This window comes from Neofelis nebulosa, chromosome 2 (genome assembly GCF_028018385.1).
Source record: "Neofelis nebulosa isolate mNeoNeb1 chromosome 2, mNeoNeb1.pri, whole genome shotgun sequence".
Taxonomy (NCBI): domain Eukaryota; kingdom Metazoa; phylum Chordata; class Mammalia; order Carnivora; family Felidae; genus Neofelis; species Neofelis nebulosa.
In genome coordinates, this window is record NC_080783.1 from 211,143,034 (window position 1) to 211,164,679 (window position 21,646).

Sequence of the window (21,646 nt, forward strand, 5' to 3'; positions counted from 1 at the left end):
CTCCGCGCGTCACGCCGGGAAGGAGTTACCGGGAAAGGGCACCGGCCCAACCGGCTGCAGCGTCCGTGCTCCAGTCAGTCCGCCGGGCCAGGAGCCTCCCGTCCGCACCAGCGCTCGCCGGGACCTGGGGAGGGGAAAGGGGCGGGGACAAGCGGAGGGGGTCACGTGACACTTAAAGGCTCGGCGCCCGGAAGTCACGGACTGAACTGGTCGAGGGCTTCTACTTTGCGAATCTGTTTTGACCCTTGCTACCCGCCGTCTGCGCGTGGACCTGGCGCGGTTGCCATAGGAACGCGGCCCGCTCTCTGGCTGGATCCAAAGGGATGATCGTGACCAAAGAGGACAAAACGTGCCTCCTAGCGAGGCGAAGTCGCGATGCATGATGGGATGCCCCCAAGACCTCCCCGATCCAGGGAGGTGTTTCAACACTTACCGGGAGATGGCCCTCGTCTGGCAACAGTTGCTAGGGTGGGGAAGCAATCGCTGGTCCCTGTTCTCTTTAACCCTATTCATAGAATCCTAGAGCGTCAGAGTTGGAAGGGACCTTAGGGACCCTTTCTAGTCCAACTCCTCCATAAACTGATGGGGAGACTGAGGCCCAGAGAGGGGCAGGGACTTGCCCAAGGCCTAGAATCCAGGACCCCTAAACTTATTTACCAAAGCGAGATCTGCCATAGAATGTGCCAGGGACCGCCCTCGGCTCGGGGAAACGGATGTGTGTGTGGTGGGGAGGGAGGGGGAGACACAGATGAATGAGGTAAACTTTCATTGAGCCAATGAGATACGTATCCTTGGGGATATAAAGAAAGAGGTTTCTTGGGGCGCCTGGGTGGCGCAGTCGGTTAAGCGTCCGACTTCAGCCAGGTCACGATCTCGCGGTCTGTGAGTTCGAGCCCCGCGTCAGGCTCTGGGCTGATGGCTCGGAGCCTGGAGCCTGTTTCCGATTCTGTGTCTCCCTCTGTCTCTGCCCCTCCCCCGTTCATGCTCTGTCTCTCTCTGTCCCAAAAATAAATAAAAAACGTTGAAAAAAAAATTAAAAAAAAAAAAAAGAAAGAGGTTTCTTATCCCCCCACCGCCCTGTTTTTTATTGAATTTTCTTTTCATTTATCATTGACACACTGTATCTTTTCTTTCTTTATATTTTTCATCGTCTGTCTCCTCCCACTGGAATGTAAGCTTCTAAGGGCAGGGCTTTCTGATTTGTTCAACTGTATGTTCTCGATGCCTGTGTAGACCTCAGCGCAGGCAGGATCTCAATAAATATTTGTGGACTGAGTGAATAAATGGGGCTGAGGTTTTGATGCTCAGGAGAATGGATTCTAAGGTAGACTTGAGTCAGGTTCAGCTTTAAATCTTGAACGGCCTTGTGCCACTTACTACTCTGTGACCTTGAACAGACACCACTTCCTCCAGCTCCAGCGTCCCCCATCTGTAAAATGGGGGAAAAGAATGGTTTTTGGTATTCCTTTGATAGGACTGTAGTCAGTCAAGGATAAGTGAGATAACACAATGTAAAGTGACTAGCACAATGGCTGGGACTTAGCAAATGTTCAGCAAACAGGAGCAATTATTTCTGAAAGGTGGAAGTGAGCTGTACAAACTGGGAGTTCAGAAGAGTAGATTTCTGCCTTTTTTTTTTTTTTTTCTTTGTGGGAGGTGCTAGGGTGGGAAGGAAGGAAGAAGGGGATTCAAGACCGTGTAATGCGGGCTTGGTTGGATGAGACAGGCGAGTTTGGAACAGTAAACGACGAGATCTGGGCACCGGGCGGGGGCAGGAGAATTATGGTTTTATTACTGGCGGGAAGGGGGCTAGAGGACACTGAGGCAGGGAGGGGGTTGAATGGGGCTGGACAGACCATCGCCCCAGGCACGGGTGTCCCTCTTGCCAGCAGTATAACCCCCTCCGAGCTTTTTTTTTTTTTTTTTTAAGTTTAGATTTATTTATTTATTTATTTATTTATTTATTTGAGAGAGAGAGAGAGAGAGAAAGCGAGCAGCTAGTGGGGTAGGGGCAGAGAGTGGGAGACAGGGTCGCACGCAGGCTCTGCGCTGACAGCAGAGAGCCCCATGCGGGGCTCCAACCGTGAGATCACGACCTGAGCTAAATTCAGACGCTTAACCACATTTAACCGACTGAACTACCCAGGGGCCGCCCCCGCCCCCTACCCCCTACCCCCGAACCCCCACCCTCCGAGTTTCTGTAAAAGCGGAAAGAGGCTACCTTTTGGTTAGGGCTGGCTGCCTGGACTAGGGGCGCGCCCTGGGGGCGGTGCCCGTTGCGGGGTGTGTCTTGGGGGGCGGTGCGGGGCGCGGAGGCGGAGTCGCAAGGCGGAAGTGGTGCCGTGGGTGGCCTGGGGCGGGCCCGGGGGGCGAGGGGCGATGCAGGGGCGGAGCGCATCGCGGCGGCCGGTGCCGGGGCGGGTCCTGGGCGGCGGGCGGGGCGCCGCGGCCGAGGCCCGGAAGCGGACCGAGGCCGCCCGGGTCCCAGCCGTCGGGCCGCCATGGACGAGGCTGACCGGCGGCTCCTGCGGCGGTGCCGGGTGCGGCTGGTCGGCGAGCTGCAGGTGGCCTCGCTCTGGGACGCTCTGCTGACCCGCCAGCTCTTCACGCCCGCGATGATCGAGGACATCCAGGTGCGCCCCGCTTCCAGCGCCGCCCGCAGACTTCACGTCCCGGCTGGGGTCAGCGAGGCCGCGCCGAGAGGGTTGCTGAAGGCACAGCATGTCTTAAAGGCCGAGCTCCCGCCTTCCCCTCCCCGCCTGTGCCCCCGGTACCCATCCCCTTTGGGGAATCATTATGTGGGAACCCCCTTTTCCCTCACGGCGTTGAGCGCACTAGATCGCCCAGCCGAACCGTGCAATACCGAACACCTCTTCCAGGGCTTGCTAGAGCGATTCCACGCCCAGCACCACCAGCGTGCAGCGTTGGCTGCTGGAGCCCTGTGCTTCTGGCCGGGATGGAGGCCTGTGTCTTACCTGCTGGCATGAAGGTTCAGGGCGCCCAGCTGGGGTGTCACACTGCCTGGTTCTGTGTCCCTGGCTAAGTCATTGATCCACTGTGAGCCTCAGTTTTCTGGGCTGTGAAATGGGACAACAGTAGTATTGTGAGAGCTACATGAGATAGTGGGTGTGGAACACAATTGCGTCAGGCCCAGAGTGAGGGCTTAGCTGGCTGTGCCCTGTCCTCTTTGGCCAGCCCCCCCTGTGCTGAGTTTATGTTTCCTAAGGGGTTTTAGAAAAGGGGGTGGGGTGGTGGTGCTGATGCAGGTAATGAAGAAAATAATAAAGTGAACATGTGAGGTTCTCTTTAAAAGCAGTTTCATGTCTTTGTGTTATTTGACCCTCGCCACAGGCCTGTGAGGTAAGGAGGTTCCAGGAGGTATTTCCTACCAGGAGGGGCAGTGGGTGTGTGCGGCTTTCTGGGGGCCTCTGGCCAGTGCCCTATGGGCTACTTGCAGACTGTCCATTTTCTGCATCATCCAGGAGCTTGGCCTGACCTAGTGAGGAAGTCTTTAATAGGATACGTGTCGTATGAAAAATTAGCAGTGAATATTAGTATTAGAAGAAGTCTCATGAGAATCTGCTGTGTGACCTGAACTGAATAGTGGAAGTGGTTTGAGACCATTTCCTTGCCTTCAGATACATTCACAGGGGTTGCAAATTCAGATGCCCACAGAGGCCCAATAGATGGGCACCGCGGTGGGTGGCCCCCCAGCTCCAGCTCAGTCTGGCCATTCCAGAATGCTGGCTCCGTGTTTCCAGATCTCTCACGTTACGTAAAAAGAAGTTGAAAGTCCTGATTTTGATGTCAAATTCCCTGATTCTAGATGTTAGCAACAGAGTCAGGTTTTCGAAGTACTGTCACATGAACGAGAGGCTGCCATTTGCCACCCCTGGTTTGGCTGAGCCGCATGGATCTGGGTCCTCATCCTGGTTTTGGTACATATTAGTCGCAATGCCTTGCTGAGACTCAGTTTCCCTCATCTGTAAAGTGAGGAGAATTGTAATTTAACCCCGTAAGGTTACTGAGGGGGGGACTAGATGAAATGATGCATTTAACACGGGGTCTGTCTTACTGTGAGTGTTCCGGAAATGCTGAAAGGCATGTAGCTGTTTTGTTAGTGAGGATTATCTTTGCAGTGACATTACAGATCTGTGGCGTTCAACTTAGCAGCCATTAGCCACACGAGGCTATTTAAGTGTAAGTCTGAAATAATTAATGTTAAATAAAATAGAACACTTACAGGGCACCTGGGTGGCTAAGTCAGTTAGGCATCCATCTTCAGCTCAGGTCATGAGCTCGCAGTTTGTGAGTTCGAGCCCCGCTTCGGGCTCTGTGCTGACAGCTTGGAGCCTGCTTCAGATTCTGTGTCGCCCTCTCTCTCTCTGCTCCTCCCCCACTCACATTCTGTCTTCTCTCTCAAAAATAAATATTAAAAATCATTGAAAAAAATAGCAAATTCAGTTCCCCAGCTGTAGGACCCAAGTACTCAGGAGCCACATGGGACTCATGCGTTTGGACAGAGCAGATGAAGGACATTTCTATCATCACAGGAAGTTCCCTTGGACAGTGCTGCTCTAGGATATTTGAGGAGAGGGTGATGTCTTACCCCTGTGAGGAACTTGGCCAGAGTGGGTCTCAAAGGACAGCGAGCTGACGAATAGCTTCTTCCTCCTTTTCCCTGTGTTGGTGACCAGCCCCACCATCCCGACACCCGTAAACCTCGACCTTTTCTGCATCGTCACGGTCCGCCCAATTGATGCCCAAATCCCGTGCATTCTCCTTCCTTATTAAAAAAAGCTTTTTTTAATGTTTATTTATTTCTGAGAGAGAGAGAGAATGGGGGAGGGGCAGAGAGCGAGGGAGACACAGAATCCGAAGCGGGCTCCAGGCTCCGAGCTGTCAGCACAGAGCCCGACGCAGGGCTCGAACCCACGAACCGCGAGATCGTGACCTGAGCTGAAGTCGGACGCTCAACTGACTGAGCCACCCAGGCGCCCCTCTCCTTCCGTACTTTTCTGGTCTGTCCACTTATTTCTCTCCCATTCCTGCTACACTGTCTTTGCCACCACCCGACCTGGCTGTGGCTCACCCCCTTCCACCGTCTACCCTGCCTCCAGGATGATTTTTCTCAGAGGCAGCTCTGACTCTGTCACTCGTAAAGGTCCTCAGCGGCTTCTCCCGGCTGTTTCGGCACACCGCACAGAGGCCTCCCCCTCGCTGCTGTTTCCCACTCCAGCTTACGTTTCATTTCTCTGAATTCGCGATTCACTTCCTAACGTTCCCTGGGGTCTCTGTGAAGACAACCCATTCCTGGAGGACTCCCTGGCTTCCCAAGGCTAAGTTGGATGGCCCTGGACCCTCCTGCTGGCACTTCTCTCCTTGGTGTGCCACTGTTGATGTGTCTGTTTGCATTCCGCGCCCAGATGTCTGCTTCTTGAGGACTGAGAATGTTCGCTGCTGTATTTTCACCACTTAGCACAGCGCTGGGCTCATGGGAGATGCCTCCAAAATGCGGAATGAATAGATAAGCAAAGGCTGGCCAGTGGCAAACACTCCGTGTAACTGCAGGCTCAGTTTTTGCCCACGTGCCTGACTGGTCAGACTTATACCAGATGGGAAGTGTTGGGGGCCGGGGGGGACATGGTGAGAGTCCCAGGAAATGGTGTGGCTAATAGTGCCGTGTCTTTTTTTCCAAACAGCATGCGGGCTCAGGGTCTCGGAGCGATCAGGTCAGGCAGCTTGTCATAGATCTAGAGACCCGAGGGAGTCAGGCCCTTCCTTTGTTCATCTCCTGCTTAGAGGACACAGGCCAGGATGCGCTGGCTTCATTGCTGAGAATGGGTCGGCAAGCAGAAAAGCAGAGTCCACAGGCCGTCAGACCCCTGGACCTCATGCCTGTGGTGGTTGGACCAATGGGCCTCAAACCAGAGGAGCTCAGAAGGAGGCAGTATCCTTTAAAGCCGACTCCGGAAAAACTCACTCCAGTGGTGTTGGGGCCCGAGGAGCTGTGGCCAGCCAAGCTGCGGCCAGAGGTTCTCAGACCAGAGGTGCCTAGGCCAGTGGACGTTGGTTCTGGACCATTCAGTGATATCTGTGAGTACCAAGACCACGGTCGGTATGCAGTTGGAACTCTATATGCCTGCTACCCCTTTCTCCCTCTCTTCCTTCTTCTGGGACTACAATAAAGCATAGATTGTTTCTTTTCATGATAACCCATCATTCATGTAGGCTTTCTTCACTCTTTTTTGTTCTTTTCTCTTTGCTCTCTGAGTGGGTAATTTCAAATGAGTTGTCTTCTACTTCACAGATTCTTTCTTGTGCGTGATCGAATCTGATGTTGATGTCGTCTGTTGCATTCCTTTCAATTCATTCAGTGCATCCTTCAGCTCCCGTATTTCTATTTGGTTCTTTTTGTGTGGTTTCTATCTTTTAAACTTCTTGTTTTGGTCATGTATTGTTTTCCTGCTTTTGTTACGTTGGCTTTCTGTGTACTCTTGTAGCTTACTGAGCTTCCTTGAAACAGTGATTTTGAATTGTCAGGCACATTGCAGATTACTGTTTCTTTGGGGTCAGTTACTGGGAAATTATTGTGCTCCTTTGGTGGGGTCCTATTTCCTTGATTTCTCGTGTTTCTTGAAGTCATGTGTTGGCTTTGCATTTGAAGGAGGAGCCAACTCCTTGCTGACTAACCTCTTCAGTGCGTCCGATCTCGGATTTTTTTTTTGCACCAGCAGTGTTTTGGAACTTCTCTGCTGGATTCCCAGAGTTCGACAAAGGTGGTCTCAGTTATGGATGATGTGAAAATTGGTGTTCTTTGTTGGGGAAGGCGGTAGAAAACTCTTATTCTGCCATTTTGTTGATGTCCCTTTCTCACTTTGTGGATGGATACTACTGATTTGGGGAATGAATGCATTTTTCAGTCGTGGATGATAGTTGTATTTTTGGGGGTGCAGTGAGATTTTGGAAATGAGCGATAGTTTCAGATTTAAGGCTGTGAACTGTAGGATTCTTCAGGAAGATAAAACCATTTCCTTTTTGTTTGTTTGTTTAACTAAAGTTTATGTTGAGAGAGAGAGTGCGTGCAGGGAAGGGGCAGAGAGAAAGGGAGAGAGAGAGGATCCCAAGCAGGCTCTGCACTGTCAGCACAGAGCCTGACGTGGGGCTTGAACTCACAAACTGTGAGATCATGACCCGAGCTGAAACCAAGAGTCGGACGCTTAACTGACTGAGCCACCCAGGTTCCCCTAAAACCGTTTCTAATTAAAAATGGGATGTGAATGCTCTTCTGGCATGGCTTTGAAACTCATAAGAAGACAGTTCCCCGTAAGGGGTCCAGGCCCTCTGTGAGCAATGAATGTCACCATATTGTTGGATCATGAGAATAGATTCCAGTGCAACTCAACTCAGCATTGCAGCTCTGCGATAACCACCCAGTTCTCTTTGTTTAAGAAAGAAAAGAAGTCCTAACTACCATAGAGGCTGGGGGTCATTTGACTTCTTGCTAATTGAAATGAAAACTCCTTTGACACTGAAGGAAACATTGCCACCGTTACTCATTTAATCATTCTGCCAATCTTTCCCGAGGACTTTCTGGGTGCTGGGCTCCATGGATTCCACAGACAGGAAGTGTCCACTGTCCTGGAGCTTCCCTCATGCCTTTCTGGTTTAGAATTTCGTATAGATGGAATCACACCACATACACTCTTCTGGCTTCTTTTCCCTGGCCTAATGTTTCGTGGCTGTCCGTGGCAATGCACGTGTCAGTACCTGCTTTCTTTTCAGTCTGTGGAGTGTTGCCTTGCATGGCTTTTATCATAAATTGCTTATCTGTCGACTTGTTGATGAACATTTTGGGTTGTTTCTAATTCTGGGCATGAAGAATAAGGCTTCAGTGATCCTCCACGGCTGGCTCTTTTTATGCCCCATTGCGCTCCTTTCTCTTGGGCATATACCCGGAAATGGAATTGCTGGTCAGAGGGTAGGTGTGTGTTTAACGTCATTGGAAATTTCTAAGAAGTTCTGCAAGGTGGCTGTGTCCCTAGACTCCCACCAGCAGTGCCGGAGGCTTCCCGAGTTCTCGCCCTTCTGTTTTCAAAGTCCCTTGCCCTGCTCCTGCTGGGCCAGACATTCACGTTTTCTCTCCTTTTCTCTCTCTCCAGGTGCTCAGGAAATTTCGAAGCGAAATGCTGATTTGGTGAGTCTTTATGTGATTTGGGGCCAGCTATGTTGGCCTTGGGCTCGTCTGCTCTGCACTTCCCAGACCCTTCCCTCTGCCAGTGGGTCAGGAGCCCCAGCTGGAGAGAGGGCCCCAGGCCCCCCCATAGCTCCCTGGCCCTGGCACAGCTCTTCCTCGAGCAGGCTGTCCAACCCTACCGGCTCTTTGCTCCTCTGTGAAGTCAGGGGGTCAGACCTCACGTGAGGCGGGCCTCACAACTGGCCGTGGGACTGAGTCACTCCCTCTTGTTGACAGCATTTGTTGGTTTGACCCCTGCGTGCCAATCCTGGGCTCTATGCCGGGATACCTGGGAGCGGACCCCTTGTGTTTCTAGCCCTTGTGGAGCCATCGGCCTAGCAGAGGCTGCTTGCACAAAGAAATATCTAAATCTAAATCTAAATCTAAATTTGAGTCTGAGTCTGAGTCTAAGCCTAAGTCTGAATCTAAATCTTAAGTACTGTGGCAAAAAGAACAGGCTGCGATGAGGGAGGATTCCAAGGGAGAAGGGGAGTCTGGCCGGGAAATGGCATCCATACTCTGAGGGTAGATCTGGGCACAAGTCTGTCGACAGAGCGCTACCCCCGCCCCCCCCCATGGTTCTCAGGTGCTCCTCGGACGGGACAATCTGTCCGGTCCTTTGGGGGCGAACGGCTCTGGGGGGTTGAGTTTCCCAGCTGAGTGCTGCCGTGGGAACTGGTCTTCTCTCCCAAGCTGGCTGTTTGCGTGTCATACCGTTCGTGCTCACGCCCATCTGGTTTGCCGTCCGTTTGCTTCTGCCCCGGAATGCCGGGTGTAGGCCTGCTGCTACTCGGTCAGAGAGAGGGCAGACCCCACTTTCTGTCCCACGTCTCCAGACCGTCCACCGCATGAGTGCAAACCTGGGGCTCGCCTTCGCTCCTGGGGAGTGCAGCGAGACCCCGGTTGACGTGGGTCCCTGTGCTTGGGCAGGCGTATGTCCTGAACGCGGACCCCTGTGGCCACTGCCTCATCATCAACAACATGAACTTCTGCCTCGAGTCGAGGCTCCAGACCCGTACCGGCTCCAATATCGACTGTGAGAAGTTGCAGCGACGTTTCTCCTTGCTGCATTTCGTGGTGGAGGTGAAGCACGACCAGACGGCCAAGGTCCGGTCACTGCCTGTGGGCAGGGACGGGGGGTGGGCTGGGACAAGGGTCCTGGGAGAGACCCGAAAGCAAGCGACTCCCCGACACCCGCCCTTAGGACTGTAGCCCCAGGAGAGGCAGCGTGGCTCAGTGGGTACCAGTTCGAGCTCCAGGCTCAGAGAGACCTGGGTTGTGGACTCCCGCTCCCTGCCGTCTCCTTGTCCAGACAGCAGGCACGGTACTCACCTCCTAGGGGCATCGTGAACAGCACCCAAGCACGGCACCTTGTCCCCAAGAACGGTGGCTACTGTGGCTGTTAGGACTGTCCTTACTGCAGTATTGGCCCTGGGAGCAGGGAAAGTGCTCTGCCCGGGAGGGCCCAGGATGGGGACCTGATCCGTCAATGGCCTGGCTCATCTGTGACCCTGTCTTGTAGCAAATGGTCCAGGCGTTGGTGGAGCTGGCGCGGCGGGACCACGGTGCTCTGGACTGCTGCGTGGTGGTCATCCTCTCTCACGGCTGTCAGGTACGAGCTGCCCGGAGACGCTGCGCTGAGAGGCCATGAAGGAGCCCCGTCCCTTCCTGTGTCCAAGACACCCTGGGCTTTGTGGGCAGAGCCGTGGGGCCCTGTCTATCTCCTGTTGTTTTCCTGGGAGCCATCCGGCCCTCTGAGGAAATGGATGCCCCTCCTGGGAGAGGCAGGGAGGAGACGAATTCTGCTCACAGAGCTCCTAGCCTGGATTTTGTTCAGAGTCGGGCACTGCACACAGGGGCTCGCAGCTCCTGCCTCCGTCTTGCATTGTCCCAGGCCCTTTGCTGTGGGCTGGGTGTCAGGACACTGGGACGCCCTCTGGGCTTGGCCGCTAATGTGCTGGGTCATCTTCATGGCCCAGCACCTCCCACTTCCTGGGCCTCAACTTCCTCATCTTTACAGCTGAGCGTTGGCACAGGTCAGAAGCTCCAAGCGGGAGGCCTGTCGTCCCCTGTGGGGGTTTCACAGTGTTTTCCAAACTGGCAACTGTCGCACAAAAATCAGGATTTCCAGCTTCTCTTGAAAAACCACAGTGGTCGGGCCTTACTAGGCCACATCCTCACAGAGCAAAACTCTGGCCTACAGCTGGGCAGGGACTGCCCCTTTTCATTCGTGGTGTGACCCCTGGACCGGCAGCATAGGCCTCACCAGGAAATCATGGGAAATTCAGACTCTCAGGCCTTGCCACAGACCTTTTCACGGAGAGCCTGTGCGTTGACAAGGTCCCGTCCACATGAAGTTGAGAAGAACTGGCCTAGAGCAGTAGTTCTCAATGCTTACCTGCATCAGAAGCTCCTGAAAGACCACATTGCTGGTCCCCACCACCAGGGTTCCTGATTTAGATCTAGGGGGGAGCCCAGGAATCAGCAGGTCTTACAAGTTCCCAAGTGATGCTGATGCCTCTGGTCCAGGGACCACACTTTGAGAACCACTGATCTAGAAGAAGCTGGCTGGCACTCTCCCATTAGGCTGTTTTAGCCATGGGAGCCTGAGACCCTTCGAATAGATGCTGACCAGGGCCCTTCCAGAACGAGCCTCTGTCTAAATCAGCCTTGTGCCCCTGGCTGGGGCCTTCTAAATGCTTGACCCCCATAAAGCCTCTGGACAGTGGTTGGATTCCTCCTCCAACTTCTTGGTTTTGTAACCGGGATTCTTGGTCTTCTAGGCCAGCCACCGCCAGTTCCCAGGGGCTGTTTATGGCACAGATGGCTGTCCTGTGTCCATCGAGAAAATTGTGAACATCTTCAATGGATCCGGCTGCCCCAGCTTGGGAGGGAAGCCCAAGCTCTTCTTTATCCAGGCCTGTGGTGGAGGTAAGCAGGTCCTCAGTCTCCCTGCAGGTGACTCTAGTGGGGAAGGAGCCGCCCCCCTGCCTCCTCCTCCGTCCAGCCCCTCCTGATGCCCAAGGGGGTGTGTCCAGGCAGTCAGAGGGTCCCAGACATGGTCGCTTTGTCCACACTGCAGTATCTCCCTCCGGTTAGAGTAGGCCCCAGCTGTGTCCAGCCTGTAGAGGTTAGAGCCTCTACCGTGTCACCGTGCGGTAGCCTCAGGGCCTCATTCAGCTCTGGCAGCTTCAACTCCAGAGACTCAGTAGTAACAAAGCAGGGGACAGAGAAAAAAAAAAAGCCCTTTCATTTTCCTTATCATTCTCCCGACCTCCCTCAGCTAGACCCTCTTTCCACTGGGCCAGAGGAAGGGAGGCCGGAGCTAAACCAGTTATTAGAATTGCCAAAGGCCCAAGTACTGGAGATGTCAGTAATTTTTAAGGATCGTTTGCACCCTTTGCGATTTTGCCATACGCCCCGACTTTAAACCTAAGTCCGACGTCACCATCGCCTGGTTTTCTTATAAAGTGAAAAAAAAAAAAAAAAAAAAGGAAGGAAGAGAGAACATTGTGTGTCCTGAATGATGGGACATGATGGCAGAGGTGGGGGACACTGGGCATCCTGTCCCAGGGCGTTCCCTTGGCCCAGGGCTCTTCAAGGGCAAGGATGTCTGAAAGACACGCCAGTTCCTTGTCCCCCAGCCCCCCCTGCGTTGTTGTACCACGGAGCTATCCAGCCGGCCCAAAGGGGGCGCCATTCACACCAGCGACCTGTTCCTGTAGCATAACCTTCTGAACGCGTCCATCTGTCCCCTACTGTTCCACGTTGGCAGGGGTGATGTGAGGGGATGTGGCTCGTCTAGGTGAGCAGGCTCCGGTCACGTGATTCATCTGATACGTGCGTACTGAGTATCTGCTGTATACACCAGGCTGTGTGTTCGGTGTTCGAGGTACAAGCTACACAGGGTCTCTGTCCCCTGGAATTTATAATGTGACTGAAACTGTATCAAGTCACTGTCGTGACCCATGCCCGTCACTCGGCCATGGGTGACTGAGAACCCCAGGTTCGATCTTGGTGGCTACTTCGTTCCTGCACAAACACAGGCCAGCTAATCTGGAGAAGTCTTGGCAAGTAGGGATAATAACAGGACCCACGTCCTAGCGTCCCTGTGAAATATTTAGCGCAAGAGTTGGTGCATGTGCAGCACTGAACGCAGTGCCTGGCTCATTTGCATCACTGCAAACCTGGACTCTCCCCCTCCCCTAACCCCAGAGCACCCCGTGTCACCTAAGAGCCCCCTGAGCCCAGCACGGTTACCTGAGAGTTCTGGTAATGGGAAGGTGGAAAGGCTGTCGCTCTCGGAGTTGTAGAAATCCTAGCTCGTCGTTGTTTTACGACCCAGAATGTGTCGCCCAGTGATGTTGTTAACTCTGAAGCGAGTGGTCCTTTCCTGTGTGAATAGAATAAAAGATGAAACAGGCAAGGGAACTGTGGACGAAGGGCGAGCTGGGACACCTGCTTTCTGGAAAGTCACGGTTAGCTGGTCTTCCGGCTCAGTGCCCCCTCATCGCCCATTCTCGGCAGCACGGAGGGTCTTTCCTGTGTCACTCTCTGGACTCCTCAGCAGGCCCACAAGGTCCGCGGGGATCTGGCCCGGGCCACTTTTCATCCCCCAGCCTGGCACGCCGTGTCCCACCCCAGCGCCGTTCAGCCCTCCCAGGCTCTGGCTTGCTCCTCAGCCCTCCCTGTGCCATCCCTCTGCCTGCCCTCCTGGCCTACTCTTTATTTATTTATTTTTTTAATTAATTTATTTAAAAAAAATTTTTTTTTTTCAACGTTTTTTTATTTATTTTTGGGACAGAGAGAGACAGAGCATGAACGGGGGAGGGGCAGAGAGAGAGGGAGACACAGAATCGGAAACAGGCTCCAGGCTCCGAGCCATCAGCCCAGAGCCTGACGCGGGGCTCGAACTCACGGACCGCGAGATCGTGACCTGGCTGAAGTCGGACGCTTAACCGACTGCGCCACCCAGGCGCCCCTGGCCTACTCTTTAAAAAAAAAAATTTTTTTTTAATGTTTGTTTATTTTTGAGAGAGACAGAGCGTGAGCAGGGGCAGGGCAGGGAGAGAGGGAGACGCAGAATCTGAAGCCGGCTCCAGGCTCCGAGCTGTCAGCACAGAGCCCGAGGCCGGGCTCGAACTCACGAACTGAGAGATCGTGACCTGAGCCGAAGTCGGACGCTTATGAGTCACCCAGGTGCCCCTCTTTTTTTTTTTTTTTTTAAAGGATTTTACTTTTAAATAATCTCTGTGCCCAACGTGGGGCTTGAACTCACAACCCTGAGATCAAGAGGCCTGTGTTCCACCAACTGAGCTGGCCAGGCACCCCTCCTGGCCTACTCTTAATCATCCATTCTTCTAGTTACAGCTTATTGTCTCTGTGTCCAGGAAGTCTTCCCTATACACCCCCTCCCTTGCACAGAGTCAGGGTTAGTCTCTGTGCTCACGCAGCCCCTGTCCTTCCCTTGTCACAGCACTTTCTCCTTGTATTGAGATGGCCTCATCCCCTGGTCGGCTCTTCGAGGCCAAGGCCAGGCCCCTCTGGTCTTCCCAGACCTGCCACAGAGCTCACAGGATGGTTGCATCTTATGTGCCTCCTAATTATTCGATTTGAAACAGAACCATATAAAAATCACATAAGCAAAATTTTAAATAATGGAGACTCCCTCCACCACAAAACACCCACCTTAGTGGGAGGAGCAAGATTTCAAAGCTGCAATGCAGTGATCACGATTCTGCCTTTGGAATTCTGGGCCCTGCTCAGCCCCCCGGCCCGCTATTGACCTTGTGGGTAACGCTGTGGCCACACGGGGGCAGCACGGTGCTGAGAACAGAAATGCTGCCGGGTCTGCAGTCTGCACCCGTGTTCTGCAGGGTGGCCTCTTGTTTACGGCCATCTGAACGTCTGCCCTGGGTTTTGGTGACTCTTGTGTTGCTTTGGTAAAATCCACTGTCGTCACAACTTAAAACAGTTTTCAAATCCTTTGACGTGTCGTGCCCCCCACCGGTAAGAGGTAGGGGTGCCTACCCTGGAGCAGAGATCCCTGCCTCCAAGTGAGTAGCGCGGGTGTGGAATGTCAGTGAGTAGATAGCGCGATTCGGCATCTAGCGTGATGCGCTTGGCCGAAGCTGAGCGGCCTCTGTTAGCCCGAGCTGTTCATTTTGGGGCAACCCCTCTTTAGACTTCTAGAAATCACTCCGAGAAGGCAGAAGGAGGAACAGCGTGCTGCCGTGGTGGTTGTGGGTTTTATATGCTGATAAATCCTGCTGTGTGTTCATTCTTCTGGGGAAGTCAGTCTGCCTTACGGAGGGGTTTGGATTCGCGAGTCTGTCTGAGAACAAACCGTGTGTGAGACAGATAACCCCGGGGGCGAGGCTTTCGCATCAGGTTTGTCTGTCGCATGAGGAGGACGCGGGAATGGAGATTCCTGTCTCTCCCAGATTCCCCTTTCGGAGCCCACCGTGTCTTCTCCGGCTTCCCCAGGTCGTCCCTCTGCCCACCTCTGCCTGCTTAAGCCATTCCTGTGGCTTCCCCCCCAGCAGTGCCCCAGCCTTTCCTGCCACCCATATCTCACGTCCCTGCCCCTGTTCCACTGCAAGTCACTTCCAGACACCCGGGCAGAATCCCAGCCCCTGAAGGTTAGCTGTGAGAACAAAAACAGATTACCAAGTTCCCGAGTCAGGTGTATGGAGTGAGAGGCCCATAGATGTTGGGGCTATCATTATGGGGTTGCCAGAATCATCCTTGCCCTGTCTCTGCCCCCTGCCGAGGGAGCCGACTGAGCCAGCCGGGTGCCCCTACAAAGCCTTCTTTAAAATCACGGTTTGTGGGGCGCCTGGGTGGCTTAGTTGGTTAAGCGTCCGACACTTGAGTTTGGCTCAGGTCATGATCTCGCGGTTCATGAGTTCGAATCCCGCGCTTGGGATTCTCTGTCTCCCTTTCTCTCTGCCTCTTTCTCTCTCTCTCAAAAATAAATAAACGTTTTTTAAAAATTAAAAAAATAAAATCATGGTTTGTGACACACACACACACACACACGCACAGACTACCCCTGGGGTACAGAGCACCCACACAGAAACCGAAGAAGACACAAAAGAAGAAGACGGGGTCCTGCTTTCTGGGGAGCTGAATGCCCAAACAGAAACATCTATGCCCTCAATTTACATTGAGACTTAGGTTTAAAAAACTGACATCGAACTCGTCTCTTTGCTTTTTGGGGGTGGACAGGGATAGAGTTGAGGAAACAGTCCGTCATACGACAGTGTTCCCTCCCTTTCAGACAACCGAGCGGAGAAAAATTGCCATTCTTGGCTTCTGTCTTACGAATGCCAAGTAAGGTGGATCTTGTGAGCAATTCGACCTTGTGCCATCCTGCCTCGGCTGCTGGAAAGCACAAAGCCAAACGCATGGGCCACCTCTAGCAAGCACGCGGGACCTTACAACATGCATTTCTAGATCCCAAATGCACTCTTCTTCTGCCCTTGAAGTTTTACGTCTTCTCTATTTTATTCTGCTCTTATCATTTGCGCCTACTAAGCTATCTTCTTTTAGGGAATCAAAGAAGGCATCAAATCATAGGTCGTGAGATTTTGGCCATGTTTATACCTTCTGACCCAGTAGTTCCCTAAGGAAATAATTCAAGTGAAGTCAAAACGCTCTACATAAAACAGGGTGCCTGGGTGGCTCAGTTGGTTAAGCATCCAACTTGGGTTCAGGTCATGATCTCACGGTCCGTGGGTTCGAGTCCCGCATCGGGCTCTGTGCTCACAGCTCAGAGCCTGGAGCTTGCTTCCGATGCTGTGTCTCTCTCTCTCTCTGCCCCTCCCCTGCTTGCACTCTTCTCTCTCTCTCTGTCTCAAAACTAAACGTTAAAATAATAATAATAATGATAAAAATCCTCTATGTAAAGACACCTGTGGCCACATGAGCCAAACGCTGGATATCATCAAAATAGCCAACATTAAGGAAATGGATCAGTGAGGGTGTATCACTGAAACAGACCATGATAAAGCCATTTGAACTAGCTGTGATGGGGACTGTGGAGATGTGAAGAAATGCTCCCGGGACAATGTGCCCGTGGGCCACAACCCAAAGGTTAAGAGGCAGAAATGGGGGTAGCTGTGTCAGGCTTGCAAGATCCTGGATGATTTCCTTAGCCGTATTTTCTGTCTTTTCCATTTTAAAATCCTAATTCCCCCCCACACAGCAGCAGACCTGGAAACCAGGGGTCAGGGCAGGACTCGGGCCACGCACGGCTCCCATCACAGAGCCATCGGGATGGCGACATGGCAGGCGGTTCTCCGGGGACAAGCTCCCCGGAGGGAGAGCTCACTGCAGGGTGCAGTGTGCTACTCCAGATAGAAAGCAGCTAAAAGGAGCTTCTGTAAAAGCAGAGGGCAGAGTGACCCGCAGGGTTCCTTAGGGAAGGGTTTCTGGAGCCCTTCTGGGGGCTCAGGCAACCCCCGCTTTCTTTTTTTTTTTTTTTTTTTAAATTTTTTTTTTCAACGTTTTTTATTTATTTTTGGGACAGAGAGAGACAGAGCATGAACGGGGGAGGGGCAGAGAGAGAGGGAGACACAGAATCGGAAACAGGCTCCAGGCTCCGAGCCATCAGCCCAGAGCCCGACGCAGGGCTCGAACTCACGGACCGCGAGATCGTGACCTGGCTGAAGTCGGACGCTTAACCGACTGCGCCACCCAGGCGCCCCAACCCCCGCTTTCAAGGCTGAATAAAGCGAATTGTTTTTTTAATGACGTGAGGTTGACCACTGTAGCCATTTTCAAGTGTATACAATTCAGCGGCTGGGAGTACATTCACAAGTGTGCAACCATCACCATTCCCTGATTCCAGAACTTTCTCGTCGCCCCAGACTGAAACCTCATACCCCTCAGGGCTCACTCCCCCTTCCTGCCTCCTCTCAATCCCGGGCAACCGCTCACCTGCTTTCTTCTCCACGGATTTACCCCTTCTGGGTCTTTCACATGAACGGAGCCAGATACGTGGCTTCTCGCATCTGGTTCTTTCGCTCCGCGTATTTTTCGTGTCTACCCACATGGCCCTAGGTATCAGCACTTTATCCCTCTTTAAGCCTGGGTGAAATTCCACTGGCTGTCTGTGCCACCTTCTGTGTATCCCTTCATCTGTCAGCGGACACTTGGGGTTTCCCCACCTGTTGCCTGTTGTGAATGATGCTGCTGTGAACTTCGCTGTGTCAGGATTTGTTTGAACTTCTGTTTTTAGTTCTCTTGGGTGTGTACCTCTTAAGTTGCTTTTACAGCTTTTGTTTTTAGTAGTTATTTATTTTTGAGAGACAGAGAGACAGGGAGTGAGTGGGAGAGGGGCAGAAAGAGGGAGACACAATCTGAAGCGGGCTCCAGGCTCCGAGCTGTCAGCACAGAGCCCGACGCGGGGCTCGAACCCACAAACCATGAGATCATGACCTGAGCCGCAGTCGGACACAACTGACTGAGCCACCCAGGCGCCCCTTGTTTCTACAGCTTTAGAAAAGAAATCTCTGCACCCCCGTCCCAATTTCTACCTAATGGGTGTGCAAAACTTTTGTCACAGTAAAAAGTAAAGCTTCGGTTTCTGTTTCTCGCTCAGCGCTGGAACCCTGGATCCGGAGGGAATCAGGCAGTCTCGGGCTCGGGCGGGCCGGGTGTCGCCAAGAAGCAAAGAGCAGGGGCTCTGGTCAGTGTTTCAGTGACGAGTGCTGTCCGTTTTTGCTTCCTGCAGAGCGGAAAGACCATGGGGTTGAGGTGGCCTCCACGTCCCCTGAAGACAGGACCCCTGGCAGTGACTCCGAGCCAGACGCTGTCCCGTTCCAGGAAGGCCCAGGCACCTTTGACCAGCCGGACGCCGTGTCTAGTTTGCCCACACCCAGTGACATCTTTGTGTCCTACTCCACCTTCCCAGGTGAGCACATCAGGTGTCCTCCCAGCCGGTGGGTCCCCCTGTCAGCCCTAGAAGCAGCGGTGTTGTTAAGGAGCGACCTGGGGGTGACTTGGCCCTGAGTCTTGCCATCTGCGGGACCCCGAGCAAAGTCACTTCGCCTCTCTGAGCCTCAGCTAGGATGCAGAATTCAAGGAGGCCTGTGCTCTTGGGTTTGTGTGCCTCACTTGCCTCACCCGTGTCCTGGCCCCGCCTCAGGATTCTCATCTTTAAAATGGGAAGAGCAGTCGTACGTCAGGGGTCGTCGCGGGGATTAGCAAGGTGGCTAGCACATCCCCGAGCACAGTGCCTGGCACGTAGCAGGCGTGACGGGCATTAGTGTCCTTCCTTTCTTAGCCCTTGGGTGAGTCACTTGACTTCTCGGAGCCTCGGTTCCCTTGCTGGGAAGGCGGGAACCAGAACCAAAGTCCCAAGGCGGTGGTGGCCTCACGACCACGCAAGAAGGTCGTGAACAGGACGGGGCGCAGAGATGTGTGGATGTGTGAATGGGTCGAAGTCCACAGGTGGCCCCAGTCGGGGTGTGGGGGCTCTTAGCGGCTCTCCGATAAAGTTCCGCCTCTCTGCTTCTGAAGGTTTTGTTTCCTGGAGGGACACCAAGAGCGGCTCCTGGTACGTGGAGACCTTGGATGGTGTTTTCGAGCAGTGGGCTCGCTCTGAGGACCTGCAGACCCTCCTGCTCAGGGTGAGCGTTGCCGTCCTCTGGGAGAGAGAGGGGAGGCTTCTGGGAGGGGCAGCGTGTCCTCCTCAGGTGGGGTGGGCGGGGCCCCAGGCCCAAACCGGAGGTTGGCTTGCTGTGAGGGCTGGTGTTGCCGTTACTGTAACCGTGACAGTGACACTTGCCCATTACTCGGAGGGCTGCCTTCCCTGGCTCCTCTGAGGTCCCAGGCTGATACTGGGACCCCCGCTGGCAGAGGCAGCCCTCCGTGCCAAGGCAGCTCAGTGGCCGGAGCTGAGTGGCGTTCCTGAGGGCGGGTCGTGAGGCATGCCCCACTGTGTAGTCTTCTCGTCTTTTACATTTCTTTAAACATATTTTCATTTTTGAGAGTGAGAGAGACAGAGCATGAGTGGGGGAGGGGCAAGGAGAGAGGGAGACCCAGAATCCGAAGCAGGCTCCAGGCTCCAAGCTGTCAGCGCAGAGCCTGACGTGGGGCTCGAACTGACAAACTCCGAGGTCACGACCTGAGCCGAAGTCAGACGCTTAACCGACTGAGCCACCCAGGCGCCCCTAGAGCTGGTTTTTAAAGTAGGTTTTAGGGTTTTATTTATATATTTTTGTATGTATGTATTTATCGAAGTGTAGTTGACATATGTAGTCATGTTACATTAGTTTCGGGTAGCGATTTGACAATTCTGTTCATTGTGCTATGCTCACTACAATAAGTCTAGTCGCCATCTGTCGCCATACAAAGTTATTACGATAGTCTAGACTATATTCCCTCCCTATGCTGCACTTTTCATCGCCCCGATGTATTTCGTAACTGGAAGTTTATTCCCCTTACTCCCCTTCGCCTATTTCGCCCATCCCCCACCCCCGTCCCCTGCAGCATTATTTACAACAGCCAAGATACAGAAGCAAGCTAAGTGTTCACTGACGGATGTATGGATAAAGGAGATGTGATGTCTATATACGGTGGAATATTACTCGGCTGTAAACAAGAATGGGATCTTGCCGTTTGCGACAACATGGACGCAGCCAGAGAGTATTAGGCAAAGTGAAATAAGTCAGACAGAGAAAGACAAATACCGTATGCTTTCACTCATGTGTGGAATCTAAAAAAAACAAAACAAACGAACAAACAGAAACAGACTCCTAAACACGGAGGACGAGCCAGAGCTGTCACAGGGCTGGTTCAGTGGACATCCCCCTTCTTCTTTCTCTGGAATCCTTCCTTCCATCGAGAGAGCTCACGGACTCCCCTGTGCTCCTGTTTTCACAGGTCGCTAATGCTGTTTCGCAGAAAGGGATTTACAAGCAGATTCCTGGTTGTTTCAATTTCCTCCGGAAAAAACTTTACTTTAAAATGTAATGAGGCCGGGGGCCCTGCACCCTTTGCCCCAAAACCTTCCTGCTCCAGGCCCAGCGGCAGTGGAGGTCCGGTCTTTGCTACAACGACAGCTGTCACTCTTCAAAGGGGTTTGTGGCCTGGCGTGGGTCTGCTCTTCCCCACCAGTGGCAGACAGGCTCTTAGCAGCTTCCAAATTGGAGACGGATGACTGGTGACACAGGAAGCACAGCAGAAGAAAATCAAGGACACCCAGGACTCTTACCAGTGGCCTGTTCTCCGGCTAGTGGCTGTGGCCTATGACCACTGTGTTTTCTGTAGAGTAAGGCTTTTTAACCTCAGTCTGATTGACATTTGGGGCCAGATGTTGGTGGGGGGGGGGGGGGGGGGCGCGTCCCGTGCACGGTGGGACGTTTAGCAGCATCCCTGGCCTCTACCCTCTAGGTGCCAGGAGCACCTCCGCCTGCGTCGTGACAACCCAAAATGTCTCCAGACATTGCCAGATGTCCCCTGGTGGGACACCCCTTGAGAACCACTGATCTACAAGAAACTTCGGTTACAAACAAATCATCTCTCTTAGATCAGCAAGTTTGGGGCTACTAGTCTGAAAAGCTGGAGTCTGCAAATCCTCAATGAGGTTTTAAAAATGATCAATGTTTCTTGTATTCTAGTATTAAAAAAATCTTAGGGGCATATGGACACTTTTTCCCCCTTATTTCCCCCCTCATTTTGCTCCAACTCTTTGTTTTTCCTTATAAAGGGGATTTTTGCTTTTCTGGGAACATTTCCCCGTCTCTTACTTTATGTGAACCCCACCCCATCCCAGGGAAGGATGACAGGTCTGGGAGCCGTGTCCTCAGGGAAGTTAGGTCACTGAGTCAAGGGGAGCATAGATACGGCCCCACCCCTGAGGTCTTGTATGCGATCCCGACCCTGGCCAATTTGGAGCTTTTAGGGCCTCGGACTCGAGGATTGTTTGCTAAGACTCACCAAGATGTGATTCACGCAGTTGTCACTTGGTTATTATTTCCCCCGCCTGTGACCTTTCCAAGTGTGAAATAGTCCCGGGGGCTTCTGGCGGTTAGTTATGTGTGGTCACCTGTGGGATGGTACAAGGAAACAATCCAATTAACCCGACAGAGCCAAGCAGCGCTTGGCCCTCTGCCTGCTCCCTGCTTCCAGGCTCTGTACTCGCCCCTCATGCGAATCAGGTGGTCCTTGCCCGAGGCGCCCGAATCATGTTCAGGACGAAAAGATGTTATCATAGCTTTTCACTGACCTGGCGGGGACTTCCTATAAAGGGGTGGGGGTGGGGGGTCTTAGCCCGGAGTTCTGTTTGGACTTCTGAGCAGCGGGCCTGTGAACTCCTGAAAAATCACATGCCGAATGTGTAGAAGGACAGGTGCTGAGATTTTATTTGTTTCTCAAAGGGATTGAGAGCCTCAAAAGTTT

The 21,646-nt window shown here is 53.1% G+C and overlaps 2 protein-coding genes across 6 annotated transcripts in view; one reads left to right on the forward strand and one right to left on the reverse strand.

Moving 5' to 3' along the window:
* Window positions 1-157, reverse strand: part of DNAJC16 (DnaJ heat shock protein family (Hsp40) member C16) — a 44,664-nt gene extending 44,507 nt beyond the window's left edge. The window contains exon 1 of one of the 2 annotated variants that reach the window (XM_058718982.1): window positions 30-157. The gene's annotated coding sequence lies outside the window, so the exon portion shown is untranslated. The remainder of the gene's footprint in view (window positions 1-29) is intronic. The other variant, XM_058718981.1, reaches the window with a different exon arrangement.
* Window positions 158-2,350: 2,193 nt separating this feature from the next.
* Window positions 2,351-21,198, forward strand: CASP9 (caspase 9). 4 transcript variants are annotated; one of them, XM_058718986.1, is made up of 9 exons: window positions 2,351-2,633; window positions 5,703-6,096; window positions 8,163-8,197; window positions 9,167-9,343; window positions 9,759-9,848; window positions 11,020-11,194; window positions 17,976-18,155; window positions 18,764-18,873; window positions 19,736-20,122. In XM_058718986.1, exons 1-9 carry the CDS (start codon window positions 2,502-2,504, stop codon window positions 19,781-19,783), a joined length of 1,341 nt encoding a protein of 446 aa, XP_058574969.1. In that variant the 5' UTR covers window positions 2,351-2,501; the 3' UTR covers window positions 19,784-20,122. The 4 variants fall into 4 exon arrangements, with proteins under 4 accessions (XP_058574969.1, XP_058574967.1, XP_058574968.1 ...); XM_058718984.1 differs by lacking the exon at window positions 19,736-20,122 and adding an exon at window positions 20,129-21,198 and having other exon boundaries at window positions 2,358-2,633; XM_058718985.1 differs by lacking the exon at window positions 19,736-20,122 and adding an exon at window positions 20,129-21,198 and having other exon boundaries at window positions 2,364-2,633; window positions 11,020-11,167.
* Window positions 21,199-21,646: the final 448 nt, after the last annotated feature.

Bases quoted from the DNA above. Each gene is read 5' to 3' on its own strand.
- CASP9 (XM_058718984.1), top strand. From the start codon at position 2,502: ATGGACGAGGCTGACCGGCGGCTCCTGCGGCGGTGCCGGGTGCGGCTG. The intron at 8,198-9,166 runs GTGAGTCTTTAT...GTGCTTGGGCAG, and splicing joins CGAAGCGAAATGCTGATTTG to GCGTATGTCCTGAACGCGGA. The intron at 18,156-18,763 runs GTGAGCACATCA...CTGCTTCTGAAG, and splicing joins GTCCTACTCCACCTTCCCAG to GTTTTGTTTCCTGGAGGGAC.